This window comes from Bidens hawaiensis, unplaced genomic scaffold (genome assembly GCF_021521415.1).
Source record: "Bidens hawaiensis isolate Kalapana, Puna unplaced genomic scaffold, B.hawaiensis_p1.1 tig00004525_1, whole genome shotgun sequence".
Classification (NCBI taxonomy): Eukaryota; Viridiplantae; Streptophyta; class Magnoliopsida; order Asterales; family Asteraceae; genus Bidens; species Bidens hawaiensis.
In genome coordinates, this window is record NW_027491273.1 from 1247117 (window position 1) to 1268628 (window position 21512).

At 33.9% G+C, this 21512-nt stretch overlaps 3 protein-coding genes and 1 pseudogene across 4 annotated transcripts; 2 read left to right on the plus strand and 2 right to left on the minus strand.

Moving 5' to 3' along the window:
• Nucleotides 1-1477: 1477 nt before the first annotated feature.
• Nucleotides 1478-4607, minus strand: LOC143626899 (large ribosomal subunit protein uL2mz, N-terminal part-like). Its single transcript, XM_077096836.1, has 2 exons — nucleotides 4490-4607; nucleotides 1478-2612 (listed from the first exon to the last, which is right to left on the minus strand). Exons 1-2 carry the CDS (start codon nucleotides 4599-4601, stop codon nucleotides 1672-1674), a joined length of 1053 nt encoding a protein of 350 aa, XP_076952951.1. The 5' UTR covers nucleotides 4602-4607; the 3' UTR covers nucleotides 1478-1671.
• A 3224-nt stretch (nucleotides 4608-7831) lies between these two features.
• LOC143626867 (T-complex protein 1 subunit gamma-like) lies at nucleotides 7832-10849 on the plus strand (the record flags this gene model as incomplete). The annotated part of the gene is made up of 7 exons (XM_077096813.1): nucleotides 7832-7856; nucleotides 8031-8104; nucleotides 8292-8954; nucleotides 9058-9183; nucleotides 9265-9369; nucleotides 9582-9656; nucleotides 10514-10849. Coding segments are annotated over 7 exons (1257 nt in total), but the record flags the coding sequence as incomplete, so codon positions are not given.
• Nucleotides 10850-11892: 1043 nt separating this feature from the next.
• LOC143626813 (uncharacterized) lies at nucleotides 11893-12288 on the plus strand. The gene has a single exon (XM_077096775.1). It carries the CDS (start codon nucleotides 11897-11899, stop codon nucleotides 12272-12274), a length of 378 nt encoding a protein of 125 aa, XP_076952890.1. The 5' UTR covers nucleotides 11893-11896; the 3' UTR covers nucleotides 12275-12288.
• Nucleotides 12289-12376: 88 nt separating this feature from the next.
• Nucleotides 12377-16542, minus strand: LOC143626814 (short-chain dehydrogenase TIC 32 B, chloroplastic-like; annotated as a pseudogene). The gene is made up of 9 exons (XR_013152491.1): nucleotides 16376-16542; nucleotides 14773-15004; nucleotides 14597-14676; nucleotides 14348-14501; nucleotides 13640-13718; nucleotides 13446-13530; nucleotides 13285-13331; nucleotides 12514-12620; nucleotides 12377-12482 (listed from the first exon to the last, which is right to left on the minus strand). The product of XR_013152491.1 is annotated as a short-chain dehydrogenase TIC 32 B, chloroplastic-like (transcript).
• Between the last annotated feature and the right edge of the window lie 4970 nt (nucleotides 16543-21512).

The following is a 21512-nucleotide window of genomic DNA, read 5'->3' on the forward strand; positions in this document are numbered from 1 at the left end:
GATTTTCGTCCATGTGGTTTTATTTCACTTGCAATTAAACCATAATTCACTAATCCCGTTAAGTCTCGTCGTTAAACCCATCAGTGTGTCCTTCACGTGAGGGGCAACTTTGTCTTTTTTCTCCCCAATAAACTTCAGTCCTAATTCGCAAGCCCCCACACGTGAGGGGTTGGGGTGTATTTTGAGAAAAAAAGGATAAAACTACCCCTTACGTAAAGAACATGTTGATGGGTTTAACGACCAGACTTAACGGGATTAGTGAATTCGGGTTTAATTGTAAGTGAAATAAAACCACAGGGACGGAAATCACAAATTTGAGACTATTGGATTAAAACTGCAAATTTTGACAAACCATAAAGACAAAAACCGCAGATCACTATAGTATTAACTTATAGATTCTCATGAAACCATGCTTATAGCATCATTAATAAGGTGTTTTTAGGTGAGAATGGTTATGATGTGAGGGAGAGAGGGTGAGAGAGACTCCTGTGAATTTTTTTTAAAGAATGAGTGTGACGAGAGAGGAAGGAAAGAGGCGAGAGATGTTTTTGTATGGCAAATGCCATTTAGCATACAAAAACACCTTCTATTTGTGATGGCTTTATAGTCAAAATGCTCAAAAAGTGTTTATCATAAGTGAATCGATTATAATAATTGGATCCTCATCACCAATACCGGAAACCATTCTTTGGTGTTGGATCCTTGAATTGATTATTTAGTTTTTTATTTAATGTGATAGTGAATTGTAAGTGAAATGTGTAATAACTGAAAACACAATTATTATTTAGTTTTTTATTTAATGTGATAGTGAATTTGATTGGTTGAAAAACAAAGACCCCACCTCTTTTTCCCTTGGTGACGTTAATGGACTAGCGCCCAAAGGGGATCATCATTATTTGACGCCCTCTTCTTGAGATGGTGTGTGGTTTAACATGAATAGAGTAGTGATGTGGCATGAAGTGATGCCCCACCACATCCCTACTACACTCACACTCTGTTCCCGAGTTAATTCAAGGGTGAAAAAGAAATGAAATGGACAGAAAAGAAAAATATTTTTGTGTTCCAAAGTTTTCTTTAATTAAGAAAATTAGAGAAAACTGTGTTTCCGAGTTTCATTAGATGAAGAAAAAAAAACAAATAAAAGAAAAACAAAGAAAATTAAAAGAAAAATGTTTTCTTTTTTAATTTGGAAAGAAATAAGAAGAAATGAAAACAATTTTTTTTTCTTTTGTCAAATGAACTCGAAAACTCGAAAACAGAGTGTTAGTCTTAATGCCACTAGGTGAAGGGCATAAAATGTATTAAATTAATAGAGTATTATACTCATTAGAATTTTGAACTTATATTTTAGTATATAAACAATTTCTAGAGTTCAATCTTATAAATCACAAACAAAATGCATAAGTAATATTAATAGCATTTCACTAAAACAAAATATGAGCAAGTCCTTTATGTAACCAAAAGATAGTTCAGCATAGATTTTGCCAACAGATAAGATCATTGTTGTGCAATATACCTATATAGGCTTACCCAAAATATTTCAGAAAACTAAAAACACATACAATGCTCATAAAAAAAGAACTACAAAATATGAAAGCAAGATTTATCTTTAAACCATAAAGATCATCATAACTAAGTTTAACATATTCGAAACATAACACGCCTTCAATCTCAATACTTCTGCAACAACGCATCATTTGCTTGTTTAGACGAACCACGATTCATCACCATCGTCCCCACTTCCATCCCACGTGTAGCCAAAATATAAGATAACGGCGTACGATCTTCACCAAACTTCCCATCTCGTTTCTGTTTCTCCAGTGTTTTCGAGTCCAGCTTTGACCCACGTTGACCAGCTAAATCAATAGGCCCGGACATCGCATGTCCCCTAATACCCTGCCAAGAAACCGCTGCTTTACGTTTCATCTTATGGGCCCACGCAACGCTATCCTTATCCCACCTTTTAATCTCGTCAAGTGACAAACTTTCATCATCTTTAACATCATCTTTCAATCTTGGAACAAAAAAGTCGGGCCTTGAACCCGCTACTGCCATTCTAGGTATGCCCAAAGTGTTCACAAACGAGTAAGGCGTTTTATCAGCTTTGGAAGAAAACGCAGATAGAAATACATCCTTCACGTTTGTTAGCTGGGTTCCTACGGGTTTGCTAGTAAACGGGCTTTTTGACCCGTTAGGGAGCCCAACTACTACATGATCAGTTTTAGACAGGAAAGGTACCACCTCACTTTCTTCTTGCATACCGGGTAATGAAGAGAATGAAAATTGACCTTTAACTGGCATGGTAGCTGAGAGTTTACGGGTGAGTGGTGCAGGATTTTCAATGGTGTTGACTTTCGTGTGGCGGTCAACATCTGCACCCTCCACCCATCTGACTAATGCAATACGAGAAGTGCGATTTGGGTCGTATTCGATCCGTTCAACAACACCGATAGATAAAGTGTTTCTTTTTAGATCAACTGTTCTTAATAATCTTTTTACTCCACCACCTCGGTGGTAAATTGTTATACGACCCGCAGAGTTTCTACCAGCAGTCTTTGATTTACCCTTGACAAATTGTCTGAGCGGTCTCTCAGTGCTGACACCATGAGCACCTGTAGAAATATAAATTGTTGGCATAACTAATATTCACTTAAAATAATTTTAGTAACCAGCTAAATGTTCATATTCTATAATCTGTAATTACTTGATGCATTAAACAAACATAAGCATTTGTGTTTCTATGTGATTAAACTAGCGACAAGATGGTGATACGAAACTACAATTTGGTAACGAAATGGTGAGACAAAAGCTACATATTGGTAGAAAACTGCAAATTGGTTGGACGACTATAAATTGCCAATGGAATTTGTGTTAAACATAAACAATTGATAATCAGTTATACTGTTCCTTAGTGCACATACCCCAAAATTCTTCATTCCAACTTTGATGTCAAATCTATGTTGTCAAGGTAAGACGTGGGAAAGGTTCCTTACTGCAATCTAGGTCTAGGCCATCCTGTAGCGCACCAAAGGTACGACAAACTTGAGGATCGACTCAAGCGGCACTTCATTGGTGGGGGGGGGGGGGTGAAACGAGCAATAGAATGGCCTTTGATGATACGGTGGAAAAAAACATATCATCGTGGTTGGATTCCAGTGAGATTCATGCCAAATACAAACTTCTGATAAAATTCTACAAATTCGAGGCAAACTGGCCTGAACCATCCAGGTAAACTGGTTCACGGTCTCATAAAGGTTGTAGTTGAATATGGGGGAAAAATCCGGTTCTGGATCGATGTTGGATTGACTCAGTCCCGCTAAAAACAAAGTTTCCATCTTTATTTGCCATTTTCCGACAGAAGTATTGCAAGATACGTTAGTGTGGGACTGGAGATGGGCTAGACTTACGAACAATCCAACAGAAAGGTGTGAACTTCAGGTTTGTCATGCTTTACGTAGTTCAATTAATATCACTTTTGGGGGCTAGAAACGATAAAATTTTCAATGGCGTTAACATGTGGCCTGCTCAAATCGTGGAGAATATAAAAATCCTAAGCTTCCTATGAATGGTTTCAAGATCAAAGAGAATTTAAGCAGTTAAAACTTTTGTTTTTACGGGGCTAGTTGTTGCTTGCCCGCGTTGTGAATAAAATACCGCCATTCGATAAAAAATGGCCTGCAACTAGCCCTAACCAAACCTGAATTACATCTAAATTCTAAAACCCCAAAAATGGTATATTTAAACTACGCGTCTTGCTTATCATGGACCCTCGTGTTTTTTCCACCTTGCACCCGGGCCCACAACTCATCCTTCGTGCCTTGCACCTTGACAACGGAAATCAAAAGCCAATACTAATACGGTTTAAATCTTAATTTTCTAAAAAATCAACAGAAAGTCAATTAAAAAAAAACATAATTTAACATCTAAAACCTGATCCTAAAACAGTTCTACAAATTAATTTTCAACTACAATCCTAATATCTAGTGTTGCAAAAATCCTAACTAGGCACCGATTAATCCCTGATTAATCGCTAGTCCCCACTTCACTGGTCATTTTTTGGGCTAGTCGGCTAATTAGTAGGTCAATGCTCAAATCCGGCTAAAATCAGCGGTTTTTGGCAAGATTCCAGCCAAAATCAACGGTTTCTGGCGAGATTGCAGCAAAAACTAGCGGTTTTCAACGAGATTCCAGCCAATTCCCGGCCAAAATATGTTTGCGTATGTATAAAACTGAAAATTACATATAAAAATGCGTGCGTGTATATATAAAACTGAAAAATATAAAGTCCGATCCAATTAATCCCGATTAATCGCTAGTCCCCGTCCGCCCGACTAACGACTAGCGATTTTTACAGCACTATATCATCACCGCCTTAATATTTAATTAATTTATACAAGGAAGATACGAATAATACAAATGTGTCTACTACACTAATAATAACAATAAGATTTAAATAATTTGAATAAAAAGTTGAAAATGAAAAGCTTACGGCTGACGGAGTGTTTGGATCTCGTCTGCGAGGTGATGATTCGTGAAGTGATTAGCGAAGAGGTTCCGTTAATAAGCCGTCGAAATGATGATGATGATGAAGCAGAAGCCATTTTCGATTATTCAAATCGGAGCTACGATGGATTGAATGCGGGCAGCTGGTTAGGGTTTGGTTCGTTACGATAAGTTAACATTTTCAACCCTTGGCTTACTTGGGTTATTATTTACACCCTTTTAGATTTCAATCTCTCCGCACTTGTTTAGTTGAGTGGTGATGTTTGTTTTTTTAGAGGTAAAATTTTTTGTAGTATGCGGACTATATCTGATGATATATGTATAAAGAGATGTAGACCAAACATTTGTAGTTTGTAAGAAGAAGACTGTTTTTTAACGCCTGTAAACTGTTAAAATAACTGGTGGTGGTGTACAAGCTGTGGTAGTGGGTGGTGGTGGGCGACGGTGGGTGGTGGTGATGATGGACAGTGGGTGTTGGTAGGGTGTGAAAAGTTTGAAGAAGTTGGATATTATCTTATTTTTTAAGATTATAAAAGCACTTTTCAGGCATTAAAAAAACAAACCGTCTTTAGAAACTTATGTCTGCACGCCCACAGACATAAGCTTATTGTAGACATTTTAAGCAAAAACAAACAGAACCTTAGTCATCTAACTTTAACTCGAGACAAGTTTACAAGTTGTCTTACTCAATTCATTCACTTCCTTAGTTATGGAGTTCACTTCACAAAACACCAATGTCACCAACCGGGGAGTTTAAAAAAAACGAGAGACCAATTTAAACCTCATTTTTGACCAGTTTAAACCTCATTTTGCCATTCCATCGTCTATTGGTAGGGTCTGAGAAGGGTGGAATGTAGGCAAACTTTACCTTTATCCTTGATGATAGAGAAACTGCTTTCAGAGAGATCCTCAGCTGAAAAAACAGATTATATAAGACATACAAAACACACGAGGTGTGTACGTGCATATGTGTATTTAGGCAAGTAGCAATAAAATTAGATGTGGTGAAAGATTGCATGGTAAAAAAGACAGATATAATATCAAAAACATGTAACATAGATATAAGGTTATAATAACATGTCATTCCATCGTATGGCTTTCTAATTATTTTGATTGTTCTGTATCCATTTCAGAACTAGGCATGACGGTTTTAGACTCTGCCCATTGCGTGGCGGCGTCATGATGGTCATCACCAACCAATGCTGTCATATCTCACTTTCGTTTTTCAATTTTCAAGCCGACTTCTAAAACCATAAGACAGGAGTGAACTCGACTTGTAAACGAACCAAGTTAAAGCTCAAGCTTTTAGCTTAGTTCGTAAATAAGCTATCACCAAATCGGCTCACATATCAAGCATTCTTTTCAAATTTAGTTTTATACTGAGAACTGCAAAAACCACATAAAACACTTATACATTATGTGTTAATTAATAAAATAACAAGATAGACAATTATTAATCGTCGTGTGTAAAACACTTAAAGCAAGAGGTACATATAAACCTTGAGGCTCTCATAATTTTCAGCATATCCGTGATTCTTAAATGGATACTCTCTTATACATACACGCATATTATTAATAGAATAATAATAGAAACAATGATATGAACCTTTTATATAAAATCATTATTTCATCTAGAGATGCACAATCTAACCGGGTTACTACCTTATTCTTTAACCAGCTAGTAGCCGGTAACTCTCTAACTGATTTATACACGAAAAACCCGTCGACTTGTAACCGGATTTTTATTTTGGCTCCAAAACCGGGTTTTGTTTTTTTTAAATTATTATTTTTGTTGTAAAACCAGTTTTTGATTATTAATGGTTCAGTTACACCTGAAACCGGTTAATCCAGTTAGGATTTTTGTACTTGAAAATCAGGTAGTACCCAACCCAATTAATCAGTTTTCGGTTAACCGGTTTCTGCGTGTCTAAATTTCCATCCTAAAAAAATCCAATTTGCAAAATTTCAAAAACGGGCCATCCATATAAGCCCATGGGCTGTAACTTTTATAGCCCATTTAGCTTTTAACACACCATCACTGTAAACCGATGCAACTCTTTCTTCTCATATTCTCTCTCACAGTTTCAAAACAAATCATCAAACTAACAAAACCCTAGAGAACAATAATAACTAACTGATCCTCACACTCTAGTCTTCAGCTATGCAATCACCGGTTTTCGTTCTCAGTAAATTTTATTTTCATTTTCTAGATCTTATTATTAATTAATTAGGTTTGTTTATCTTTGGTTTTTACCAATGTTTTAAAAACCGGTTGAACCGGGTTGGATAGTTTACCCGTAGTTTCATTTAACTCAAACAAATTAGAGTACATGAGTCCGTAATAAAATAATAATAATAATAATAATAATAATAATAATACATACGCATTCAATTTTCAATAAATAATCCAAAAGTGTACTCGGTTCAATGTTATTCGCTCATTAACAGCAGTTTCAAAAAAATGTGGGCTGCAAATAAAAATAATGGATGCAAAACAGGATATTTTGTAGCTTTTCAGTGATAATGGATGCAAAACCTTGGTTCTGTAGTTGTTGACTAGATCGTTTTTATACCGTTCTAAAATATACATTACTTTTTTCTTGCCGAAGTTATGTGTTACTTACTACAAGCATGTACATCAAAATAGTTTCCATTAATCAAGTTTACTAATTATATAGGCTTTACATAATCCACATATACGTATCAACTGCTGCACTACTTGGTTTGCTTCATTGTTTGATGCTATCTATAGTATGTCTAGATTTAGAGCGTGTTTGGGATTGAGTTTGAAAAATGCTTATTGGCTTTTTCAAAAAGCCATTTTGAAAAGCCATGATTTGGGGCTTTTGAAAAACTGCTTTTTAACCCTTTCAAAAAGCTAAAATAAAAAAGTTTTTTGTGATCGCCAAACATATTTTAACTTATTGGCTTTTTGAAAACACTAATAAGCCAATAAGCATTTTTCAAACTCAATCCCACACATGCTCTTATTAACCTATACAGTTGATGTATCATTATGCCCATCTTAGAACTGTAATTTCTTTCTTATTTATAGACCGTGGCTGATATCGTTGGCACCACTTTGGGTCCAAGGTCGATGTTAAAGATGCTTCTAGACGCTCAAGGAGGTGCTTATCTTTTATAATCCTTCAACATCTTGGTCATGCTTTTTCATCGTGACTTTGAACTTTTAATTATTATTAAACGTGTATTTTTAATAGGAATTGTGGTCACTAATGACGGAAATGCCATTTTGCAAAGGTATTCATACTAATGGAATATCTTCTTTAACTTAAAATATTTATTATTGAATCATCACTTGTTTAATTGTGTTTCTATTGATGTGAATGACCGTAAGCTCTTTTTTCATGTTTCATACATGTTATGTGCACTCCGCCACTCCCTAAACTCAAATCTTTGTCTATAAGAACCACACTGATATAAAACATATGATAAATTAGACAATTACAGATAAATAATGTTTAAATGTGTTTTTACTTCCAAATATTTAGATTCTTGCATTGCAGATTCAATGATGCTGGGCTTGGTTAAAAGTTGCATTGGCACAAAATTTACCAGTCAATTTGGGAATCTGATTGCAGTAAGTATTTTATCCGTTCTCTGTTTCTAAAACCGGCACATTTTTATATTTTTTTGTAATTTGGTAATTTGTTTTAGCATTCATTTTTATATTTCTTTATAAGTAGACACAAGGTACATTTTTTAGATTCCTATGATATTAAATTAATTTTGTTTTGTTACCGACCATAATTTGTGTCCCGTTCTAGGATCTAGCACTTGATGCAACAACTACAGTTGGTGTGGAGTTAGGCCAAGGAATAAAAGAAGTGGATATTAAAAAATACATCAAAGTTGAGAAAATTCCAGGTGGTCAATTAGAAGATTCCAAAGTCCTCAAAGGTGTTATGTTCAACAAAGACGTTGTCGTCCCTGGGAAAATGAAAAGAAAAATCACAAACCCGCGAATCATTTTACTAGATTGCCCTTTGGAGTACAAAAAGGGTGAGAATCAAACCAATGCCGAGTTACTTAGAGAAGAAGATTGGGCTGTTCTTTTAAAAATGGAAGAAGAATACATTGAAAACCTTTGTGCACAAATACTTAAATTCAAGCCCGATTTGGTAATAACCGAAAAGGGGCTTGGTGATTTGGCGTGCCATTATTTTAGTAAAGCTGGAGTTAGTGCTATTAGGAGGTTGAGGAAAACAGATAATAATAGAATTGCTAAAGCATGCGGTGCGGTTATTGTGAACCGGCCCGATGAACTTCAAGAATCAGATGTTGGGACCGGGGCTGGGCTTTTTGAGGTTAAAAAGATCAGTGATGAGTTTTTTGCGTTTATTGTCGATTGTAAAGACCCGAAAGCGTGCATGGTTCTGCTTCGAGGTGCCAGCAAGGATCTTTTGAATGAAGTCGAACGATACTTGCAGGTATATTTGAAATCCGTTTGTATCCTATTGATATGTTTTCTTTAAAGTTAGTGTTTTACAACTGAAGTACATATAATGAATAACGTGTTTTTGTTTATTATAGGATGCAATGTCGGTTGCTCGGAACATTCTAAAGCATCCAAAACTTGTTCCTGGTGGTGGCGCAACTGAGTTAACTGTTTCTGCTACACTTAAGCAGAAGAGTTCATCAATAGATGGCATTGAGAAGGCAAGTTCTTTGCTAATATGTATATACATATACGTGTATTTATACTGTTTTGACATTTTATCTTTTGTGTGATTGAAACAGTGGCCTTATGAAGCTGCAGCTGTAGCATTCGAGGCTATTCCACTAACATTGGCTCAGAACTGTGGTGTTAATGTCATTAGAACCATGACCGCTCTTCAGGGGAAGGCAAGTTTATCTATAAATGCCCTATTTTTATATAGAGAAGTATTTGCTTATTTATTAATTTTTATTATATACCTGATAATGAGTTATATATCGTAAGAACATAAACTTGGAATGTTGTCCCAAAGTTAAATTTGCTTCTCGTGTCAGTTTTCAATCGAAATATGTTGCTGATGATCTTCTTAAATTATAAAGTTTCATATAATTTATTGTAGCATGCAAATGGTGAGAATGCCTGGACTGGAATAGATGGGAATACCGGTGAAATTGCTGATATGAAAGAACTAAAGGTGAGTTTTGGATGAATTTGTTTTTGTAACCATAATGAATACACTAGCTTTTATACCCCGTATTACTGGGGTTGCTTTACATTATTCATTTCTAATATTTATATAATTTTTTAATTTTATTTATTGTAAGGAAGTTAATAATATACTTAGGGTTTGATGATGAAAGGGTTTCACAAATAAATGAGATGCTATAAATAGGGTTAAAAGCTATTTGGGTTTGGTGAGACCCATGACCCGTTTATTTTTTTTACTATAAAATTGTTTCTTAATTATAAATGATATCTTTTTAAAAAAATCGGATATTAATTTTTAGTATCTCCCTATTTTATAGGATTTTCATGGTGAGATTAATTTTTAATTTAATGAGATGTTATAACCCGTTTACGGGCTACCTGGGTTTGGTGAGACCCATGCCCATGAATTTAGGTCAAATGCACGAGAAGCCTCTATTTACGAATAAAGCAATCTGGTGGCCTGAGAGAATGTAGGAAGCAACCAGAGAGCTTTTAAAGGTTTCGTTTGTATATATCTAAGATATAACGATAATTTTGGTAATACGATTATTATTGATATAAAATGAAAATTGATTTTCGACTCTTAACAGTTGACTTTAATATTTATTGGAAGACCTTAATTTGGTAATTGTATTGAAATTATTTTTTAAATTAATGGCTAATTATGTGGCAAATATATTTTTGGTAATTGGCTTAGTTGGCAGTCCTAGTTAAACGCCATGTGGCAACATTGTTTTGCTTTAATAGTATAATATAGGTAGATTAATTATGCTATGAAGAAATTAAAGTTTAACAAAAGCTGTTTGTATGAATGTTCATTCTCAACTTTTTTTTGGTTTGTAGATATGGGACGCGTATAACGTGAAGGCGCAGACGTTTAAGACAGCCATTGAGGCTGCTTGTATGCTTCTGAGAATCGATGATATCGTGAGTGGAATCAAAAAGAGGCAAGCTCCTGGATCCAACCAACCATCGAAACCCACTATTGAGACCGAAGGGGATGCTGACAACGAACAGATGATTCCCGAGTGAGGAAAACATTAATCTAGTTTCATTAAACATGATGCCATTCTTGAGGCCTAGACTACATGGTAGCCTGAAATTTTGTTCTGTTATGGTGTTGTTTCTTTTCTTATTTAACCACTTTTGATTCCAAGTATTTACCATTTGTTTTGTAATCCGGACGATGTTTATTCGTTAATTGGTAGCAATTTGTATCCGAGTAGTGTTTAAAACATATAACCCATTTTTTACAACCTACCAATTTAATTAACATGCCACGTTTATAACTTTAGATGAATGTGTTCGGAGAGTTATGTTTAGGTTATATGATTGTAAGTGTGCGAGTTAGGGTTCTGTGCTTTTGACAAGAATAAAAATACGAGTCTTGCCTTTTAATAAAAAATGCGAGTCTTGGTTGGGTTGAACATTTCAACATGCCAGAAAACCGATCACATGATCGACATCTATAATTCGAGGTAATTTGTTTTTTTTTTGGTCTCAAAGTATTAATTAGAGGTGAAAAAAACCGGTGCCAGACCTGACGGTTCCTACTTGGAACCGGACCGACCATACCCTACCTGTGGGTACGGGCCGGGCTTTGGGTATGGTCGGGTCCGGGCTTATTGATTTACCCTACCTGACGGTTCCTACCTGGACCCGGTTTTGACTTTTGTTGACCATATCCGAAACCAGTTTCTACCTGGTTCCAGTTTATGAAAATACCCGGTTTGTGCAACTCTCATATTAGTTATGATTATGATTGGGTTAGATTTTTTGTTTAACCTTGAGTACTTAAGAAATTAAGTACTTATCAGTGTCCATTATGATACTAATTACTATTAAGAAATTAATTAAAAAATAATTAACACGTTGAAATTGAAAAGTTAACGCTAACATTATGTTTAGTGACACACATTTAATAAAAAGTTCGTTACTATACATTATATTAAAATTAAAATTAAAATTAAAATAAAAATTAAAGATAATCAAAGTCAACACTACTAAATCCCAACTAATATTTTGACCAATCATGCATTTTGCAAGAGTAGTTAGTCCACTTTCCACTCCTCCCACCACAACCAATACACATTTCATAAGTTGTTGGATTGGTTCATCAGCTTATCCTAAACTTAATACATATATATACACATACATATACATATAAATATGTAGTTGTGTACACATATTCTTAATCCTAGAAATCATTGTAACAAAAAAAAAAAAATGATCCCCCTCTCTTGTTTCAATTCACTTTTAGACCGGTTGTTCAGGCGGTGGCCATTACTGGTATACGCCACCACCTGGACAACCATTCTAACCGTTACAGTAGCAGTAACCTCATTCGCACCAGAATTCGCGTTTGTGTGGGCCATAGCCCCGTCCTCGTCATTCTCCCGGGCATGTCAAGACCAAAGAGAAGGCTTTGTGCGTGTCCCTTTCGACGTCCCGTCTGATACATTTTGTCTACCCGCTGAAATGTTTAAAAAGTCGAAGATGGACTTGGTCGTGCCGCCTGTCTTTGCAGCGATCGTTGTGGCCGCGTCTGCGTGCTTGGTCCGAGCTTTTGGGTTGTGGGAAGTGGATGAAGTTGAGGGTCAATAATATTATCATTAAAAGTTTAAACTTTAGACACAATTGTTGCAACTTTTATTAATTTTTTAGTTGATATAATTATTCAATATATTATATGAGTTTATATACAAACTTATGCAATATTAAACATTGTATATTACTATATTAGTTATGATTTTGAAGAGCAGATTGAAGCAGCTTGTTACTGTGATCCCAAAGCTTCTTAGCCAACTTTACTGTGATCCCAAAGCTTCTTAGCCAACTTAGAGTCTCTTGCAAAATCACTTGCAGGCCATTCATTGCAGTCCAAAAGATACTTGCCGGTCATTCCTTTCATATGCGGATGCACCGCTACATAGCATGTTGTTGCTGCCCCCTATTTTAGATTTTTATTGACATTTTTTCGCGTGTTAGATACCCGAAATGCAACTTAATTTCACCTTTTTTTCATTGTTTCTGAGAAAAGAAATGTTGTGTTCACATTTTCATGTAACTTACTTTCAATTTTTTGGTAGGTAAGTAACCTTTTATGTTTTTATACTTTTGTAAAATAAAAAAAAATAGGAAAAGAAAAACTGAAAGTATGTTGCATACAATGTAAAGCTTAATTTATTTTTTGGCATATAATGGCAAAAAGGTGTCGTTTGAAGGCCACTAAGTTGTGTTGCTAGCAGGGTATTGACGGGACCCGTGAGTTTTCACCGACATGTAAAAAATGACAAAAAACTGTAAGTTATATTCTGGTGTAACGAGCCTTTAAGTTCATGTATATAAAAAAATTCACATTTATATCCAAGTATAATTTTTTATATACATGAACTTAAAGGTTCATTACACCAGAATATAACTTACAGTTTTTTGTTATTTTTTACATGGCAGTGAAAACTCACTAGTCCCGTCAATACCCTACTAACAACACAACTTATTGGCCTTCAAGGGGTTAAGAAGACACCTTTTTGTCACTCGGAACACATTACATTCAATTTAAAATTGTGAAAATGGTATTTTTATGAATTTTGTGCTGATATCAAAGAGGATACCTGTGGGACATTTTTCCATAGAACATAAGTGAGCAAGTTCATAACTCCTGCAAGAAATCATACACAAAACATATTATGATTCTTCAACGCGTACATGCCACATTTATGCATGATCAAATTTACACACGCGCGCAGACACACACACATATATATACACTTACTCATGAGATTTAAAGAATGTTTCATAAGATTAGTCATAATCAGCCTCGGGTGTACAGAGTTCACTGTAACATTTGCACCCTCTTCCTGCATTTACATTCAAGTAATCAAAAAGATATAAATTATAAATCATCCCAAACAAAAAAAAAAGATAAAAAAAATAAAAACAAATAAAAATAAAGAAACCAAAAACCACCTTTAAGAGTCGGGAAAGCTCGTTTGCGTGTAATAAATTTGCCAGTTTCGACTGCCCGTACGCCAATTTGTCTGAATAACTGGTTCAATCAACATTTTTATTCATATTTATATACGTGTACGAAATTTTCAAATTTATAAGCACATAAAGATATAAGATTCACAAACTTTTTTATAAAGTTACTAGCTTTTATCTGCTGTATTGCGGGGGTAGCTTTACATTTTTTATTTCTAATATTTATATATTTTTTTGGATTTTAATTTTTTTTATTGTAAGGAAGTTAATAATATGTTTAGGGCTTGATGATGAAAGGATATCACATGTAAATGTGATGTTATAACCCGTTTAAAAGCTATCCGGGTTTGGCCGGTGAGACCCATGACCCGCTTATTTTTTTACTATAAAATTGTTTATTAATTATAAATAATATCTTTTTTTTAAAATGGATATTAATTTTTAGTATATCTCTGTTTTATAGGATTTTCATATCAAATATTTGGTGAGATTAATTTTTAATATAATGAGATCTTATAACATGTTTAAGGGCTACCTGGAATTTGGTGAGACCCATACTCGTGAATTCGGGTCAAATACATGAGAAGCCTTCATTTACAAATAAAACAATCTGGTGACTTGAGAGAATATAGAGAGCAACCAGAGAGCTTTTAATGGTTTCGTTTATATATATATTTAAGATAAGCATGTCACCTGTTTTTATCATTAATGGTATCAAATCTGATCCCTTCTTTATAAGTGTGGAGATGAGCTACAGAAGACAAATTGACGATTCTACCCTTGATACTGGTAACTGAAGCAGTGTACTTCATCTTGTCAAGAAGTAGGTTGGTCAAGTAAAAGTGACCTTAAATGGTCATTTCATAATGATCAAGACAATAAAATGTTAATAAATATATCATAAAACTATTTAAAAATGGAAAGTGTGATGTACCAACGTACCTAAATGATTTGTCGCGAACTGCATCTTGATACCATCTTGCGAAAGTTGGTAAGGACAAAACATAATACCGGCATTGTTTCTTAACAATAATCAGATAATCGGTCAAAAAGCGTAAATGCAAATAAATTAAATAAAAATAAAAAAAATAAAAAAATAAAAAAAATTAAGGACTCACATCAAGATGTTGAGGGGAAGGTTAAGGGCTAAAAAGTCATTTGCAAAAGCTTTGACTGACTTTAGAGAAGAAAGGTCAAGTTGAAGAAAGTCAACCTTAGCATATTTGTTGCTTTTAATGATGTTTTGTTTTGCTTCATTTGCAGCCTCTATGTTCCTTGCTGCTATTATAACATGTGCTCCTCTTAGTGCAAGTACTCTTGATGTCTCTAATCCAATCCCACCAGCTCCTCCTGTAAAGTGTTAATCAACTTTTGACTTTTTGACTTTTAGGGTCAACTCTCAAAATGTTAATCAAATTATTTATAACTATACTTGAATGTTCCCGGCCAGCAAGTGAAAGTTATGAGGAAAATATGTTCAAAGTTGGGATTGTCTGTAAACATTTCCTGAGTTGGGATTAATCCCGATCCAATCAAAATAATTCATATAATGAATTCCAGTTAGTGATTAACTTCATCTAAATTGTAATGCTAATGGTCTGATTTTAATCAAGTATTTATCGAGTTTGATACAAAAAGTAATTCTTTTAGCAAGTTTTATATTTTATTTTATCAAATTATGTAGCAAGTTTTTTTTTTTATATTTTATTGGTTTTTAATGATCCCAACTATTGCATTTTGGTCACTGCTGGTCCCAACTAATGAATTTGCTACTAGTGGCCCCAACTTTTAAAGTATTTGTTTCTAACGGTCCGCGACTAACAGAATTCTAACATCGTTAGTTTCAGGTTGCCGGAAAAACAGTTTTGGCCGGAAAACTCAATTTTTTTAGCAAGTTTTATATTTTATTTTATCAAATTATGTAGCAAGTTTTTTTTATATTTTATTGGTTTTTAATGATCCCAACTATTGCATTTTGGTCACTGCTGGTCCCAGCTAATGAATTTGCTACTAGTGGCCCCAACTTTTAAAGTATTTGTTTCTAACGGTCCGCGACTAACAGAATTCTAACATCGTTAGTTTCAGGTCGTCGGAAAAACGGTTTTTGGCCGGAAAACTCAACCATCATCGGAATCGGTTGATGCTGCTCAAATGGTGGTAGTTGGTTAGCGGTGAGTCAATTGGCAGTGGTTGCGGTGTTGAGGTGGTGTTTTCCGGCAACATATGAATTTTCCGGATAAAAACGGTTTTCCGACGACCTGAAACTAACGGCGTTAGGATTCTGTTAATCGCGGACCATTAGGAACAAATACTTTAAAAGTTGGGACCATCAGTAGCCAATTAATTAGTTGGGACCAGTAGTGACCAAAAAGCAATAGTTGAGACCATTAAAAACCAATATACCTATTTTATTTAATCAAACTATTTAGCAAGTTTTATATTTTATGTAGCAAGTATTATTTAGCAAATTATTGTAATTTTATGTTTATTTATTATAATAATAAAGATGATAATAATTAAAAAACTATTAACAACAGAAAAAAGCATTAAATCAATGTTTTCTTTATTAGTTTATCATCAATGTTAAAACTAAATAAATATATATATAAAAGACAACAAAACAAACAAAAAAACAACATAAAAGTCTTTTGACTTATATCAACTAAGTGTGCTTGTGTTTTTATAAGTTGTTAAATGTATAACTAATGAATGCATGTAAACCTGTAATGACTACAGTCAGATCAGACGCATCGATTCCTTCGGTCACTTGTTCGGCTGTGGTGGCTGACCCGAAGCCACTCCGGGCCTGGCCATCCAGTAATCAACGAAACGATCCCCATTTTCGACTAGCTTGATCGGACCAGTTTATTATTATATGTGCATGAAAGTGATGAAGAGTGTTATGAACAGAAATATAGAAGCTAGGATTTGAGAACTGTCACATTTATGATGGTTTATATTATTATTATTATTTCCCATTTTAATGAGTGTCTACTTGTAGGTAGGGATGATAATTGAATTGAAATTTTAAGTGATTTGGTTTTAGTAGTTAGTTTAATAGTTCGGTTTTTTTAAGAACGACGACTTTCTTGTATTTAGGCTACCGTACTTTCTAAATTTGGAGAGCACAGTTGCCTCATTCTGGCCAGACTATGTTGTCGTAACCGGGCCCATGCTAGCTTCGGAGATCGGCCGACACTTGATAGTCGTTGTGCCGCAACAAGAGCAGAACTCTCTGGTGTAACACACGGTGGGACGAAAACCCAGGTGAGCTCGGGATTCGACCTGACAACCTTGCACAAGGCCTAGCTTAAACCCTTCATTGCCATAAATTATAATCCATTAAAAGTGACAAAAGTGGGCATCGAACTTAGGTCTCCACCGGAGAACCCACGCCTTCTACCATTAGGCCACAAGAATAGTTCGGTTAAGTTTGAAAGTTGGAAGTGAGCGTGTAAAATGAGTCGAATGAGCGTTTATCGTTTATCATTTATATACTTTATCCATTTTTTCGAAATATGCAGTTATGCATATGTATGATAATTTATAAACCATCATAATCGAACCATCAAATTGGCAGATCAGTAAAACCAACTAGGGATGGTAAAAAAGCTCGGACGTGACAGGTATACCTGAAACCCAATGGGTATCGGACCGGATATTGGATTATATTTAAAAAAATTTACAGGTATGGGACGGGCATGGAATTAGATGATAACCGGTTGGATTATCCGAAACTACAAACCCATTGACCTGAATAGTTTATATAAGATTGGCTATTAAAACTATATTTATTTAGGACATTTTAATAAACAATTAAGTTATTTCATATGTCGGTTTTATTATTTATAACCTTTTATAATTAAGCTGTTATTTTTTATAAATAGTAAAAAAATGATAAAAACATTTAATTTTAGTTCTTGCATTTAAAATATAGCGGTTGGTTGCTCGGCTTTAATAAATTAAAAAAGTATATATTAAAATAATAATAAAAATTATTATTATATAAGCATATAGTTGTCTTTAACGGGATAAAATGTAAAGGAAAATGGTTATATGTATACATGATGAAACCAATGATAAACATTGATCACTAGCACATTTATTACATATGTGTTGTCTATATAAAGTATAAACTATATTTTGTTGATGTAGATGCAATGTATATTATTTTGATCACATGGAAGAGTATGTGACATGCCTACGGATACCGATCTTGAATTTCTCAAAAGCTTGGTGCATACCGGTACTGAAAACATTTGGTTAAGTACCGTAGCCAAATATTAGATAAATACCATTACTTAACCGTATTCGTTCGGTACCAGTACCTGATAAAAGATAACAATAGTATTAACATGTGCACATAATTAAACTTGTATTCTAAACAAGCTTATGGTTATCAATATACCATTGGACGTTTTGAATTTAGATGGATAATAAAAGGTTAGACAAGAATTATTGTTAGTGGTAATTGAGGCCATTAACATAAAATTTTCTACTTAAAATAATTTATTTGTGGAACTGAAGAACTGACGACATTTATGGCTTCTAGTAGAATCAAAATACTTTAATTTGACGACGATTTTATCAATCCTCTATAGAGATGTCCAAGGCCTACGGATTCTGAAACCTGCATACGGTATCGATCATTTATACCTTTGTTGTTAAAATGCAAATAATGGATAGCGAACGTTAATACCTAACAAACGACGTAGAATTTATTCCCTTATTAATAGTCCACTACCAACTTTTTGCTACATTTACTTTTATGATATTTTTCTTAATATGACATTCAATTACATGGTGTTACGTTATGTTAAGCAAGTTGTATATGTTAAATATATCTATCTATCTATAATCTATAATATATATAAACGAAAACCCAAAAATCCTATGTGTCGCGATGTGGTCGCTCCCCCCTTTTATGAAAGCCACCAGATTACATGATTTTTAAATGGAGATCTCTCATTGATTTAACCCAAATTCATGGGTATGGGTCTTACCAAAACTAAATAACTCTTAAACGGGTTATAGCATCTCATTAAATTAAAAATTAATCTTACCAATTATTTGATATAAAAATCCTACAAAATAGGAATATACTAAAATTTACTATCCAATTTAAAAAGAAAAAGATATTATTTATAATTAATAAACAATTTTATAGTAAAAACATAAGCGGGTCATGGGTCACCAAATCTAGATAGCTTTTAAACGGGTTATAACATATCATTTATTTATGAAACCTTTTCATCATCAAACCCTAAGTATATTATTAACTTTCTTACAATAAAGAAAATTAAAATCCAAAAAATAAATATTAAAAAACGAAAAATGTAAAACAATCATTCTCTCAAGCCATCAGATTGTTTTATTTGTAAATGAAGCTTTCTCACGCATTTGACCCGAATTCACTGGTAAAGGTCTCACAAAATCCAGATAGCTCTTAAACGGATTATAACATCTCATTATATTAAAAAATAATCTCATCAAATATTTGATATGAAAATCCTATAAAATAGGAATATACTAAAAATTAATATCCTATTTTATTTTAAAAAACAATATTATTTATAATTAAGAAACAATTTTATAATAAAGAAAATAAACGGGTAATGGGGACACCAAACCCAGATAGCTATTAAACCGGATTATAACATATCATTTATTTGTGAAACCATTTCATCATCAAACCTCAAGTATATTAATTATTAACTTTATTACAATAAATAAAATTAAAATTCAAATATACATATATAAATATTAAAAACAAATAATGTAAAACAACCCCCGTAATACGGGGGATAAAATCTAGTATATAAATAAAACCTTTAAAAGCTCTCTGGTTGCTCTCTAAATTCTTTCAAGCCACCAGATTGCTTTATTTGTAAATGGAGGTTTCTTATGCATTGACCCGAATTCACGGGTATGAGTCTCACCAAACTCAGATAGCCCTTAAACGGGTTATAACATCTCATAAAATTAAAAATTAATCTCACCAAAAATTCTATAAAATATGAATATACTAAAAAGTAATATCCGATTAAAAAAAGATATTATTTATGATTAAGAAAAAATTTTACAGCAAAAGAAAAAATAAACAGGTCATAGGTCTTACCAAACTCAGATAGCTTTTAAACCGAGTTATAATTATTTATGAAACTTTTTCATTATTAAATCCTAAGCATATTATTAACTTCCTTACAATAAATAAAATAAAATTAAAAAAACTGTAAATATTAGAAACGAATAATGTAAAACAACCCCGTAATACGGGAGATTAAAACTAGTTTATAATATATAGGGGTAAGATCCCGTACAAATAAAACTAACACTGTTAATTTTTTTTTGTTAAATTCGAGCATGTACCAGGCACATGAGGGTAGGCTTGTAATTTTATAAGTAAAATAATAATCAAAACTAAAAAATTAAAAACATATGAAATACTCACCCACTCTCATTCACGCTCTCTCTCCCTCAACCTCCATCTCCATCACCAACCAAACAACCACCACCACTTGCTGTAACCACCACCTTCTCTTAATCCTCTCCCAACACCACTAGTCACCAACTTACCCCACAGATCATTCCCACCCACCCCAAACCCCCTCTCCTCATCGACACCGTCGTCACCACTACCACTACGGCAGTCACCGTCAAAACAGCCATTGTGTCTCCTTCTTCCCCTATCCAACAATCCTGTTTAACAAAACCCTAATTTATAATTTTCCCCAAATTTCATCACCTTTTTAACCCAAGGAAGTATCAGATATGAAACCCCCTTTTCAATCACTCATTCTCATATCTGAAACAGATTGAGATGGTGGAGAGACAGAAGGTGATGGTTGTGGAGATGATGGTGGTGGTAGTTGCTGGAGGTTGGGGCGAGGGAATTGTGATTTCCGGAGGCTGGGGCGGGGGAGTATTGGTTGTGGAGATTGTGATTTCCGGAGAGGTTTTAGGTCGGGGTTGGGTTATTTAGTACTGGTGGCAACCCGACGGTGGTGGTGGTGGTGATGGCCACAAAGTGGTGGTGTTTTGGTTCAACAAACCCTTCACAATTCACAGGAGAGATTGTATAGAGAGAAAGAAGAAATGAGTTTTTTTATTAATTTTGAAATTTTACGTATGTTTTTATTAAATGAGGAGAAATGGATGAGAAAAGACACTATTGCCCCGAAGTGGGGTTCATTTAACCATATTTAATGAGAAAAATTAACGGAGTTAGTGTCAAATGACGTGATGTGATAAAGTTTTTAAGCATAAAAATGTTTTCTGCTATTTCTTTTGCCAAAGGACGTCTAATGAAAAAACGTGCTAACATAAAAGACTAGTTTTGCTATTTTGTCTAAAATTAACCTACTATACATACAAAAAAATAGAGTAATTACACCTTTTAACTAAAGTAATTATGTTAAAAAAACAAAATAGTGTAATAATAATTACACTACTTATAAACATAATTACACTACTAACACAGATAATTACATTACACTATAATTACATTAAGTAGAGTAATTATTTTGTAAGTAGGGTAATTGTTGCATCTGATTATTCTTTCTCAAAGTTGACTTCTGGATATCTTTGCAAGATTTGAAATATCTTTGCTAAGTTGACTATTGATGCGCTTAAAGTGGTATATAAAAATATTGCAATTAATAACCTAGCACAACAAGTAATAAAAACCAAGAATACCCTAAACCAAACCACTAGCAACAGGCAAGAGAACCTATCGGGTGTAGAATAGCTATGGGAAGTCCAGGAATATCGAACCCTAGAGACACTAATTAAATTAACGAAACTAGATTCTAAAAGCTATAATTAAGAAAAAGATTATTTTTGGATTTTTTATTTATTT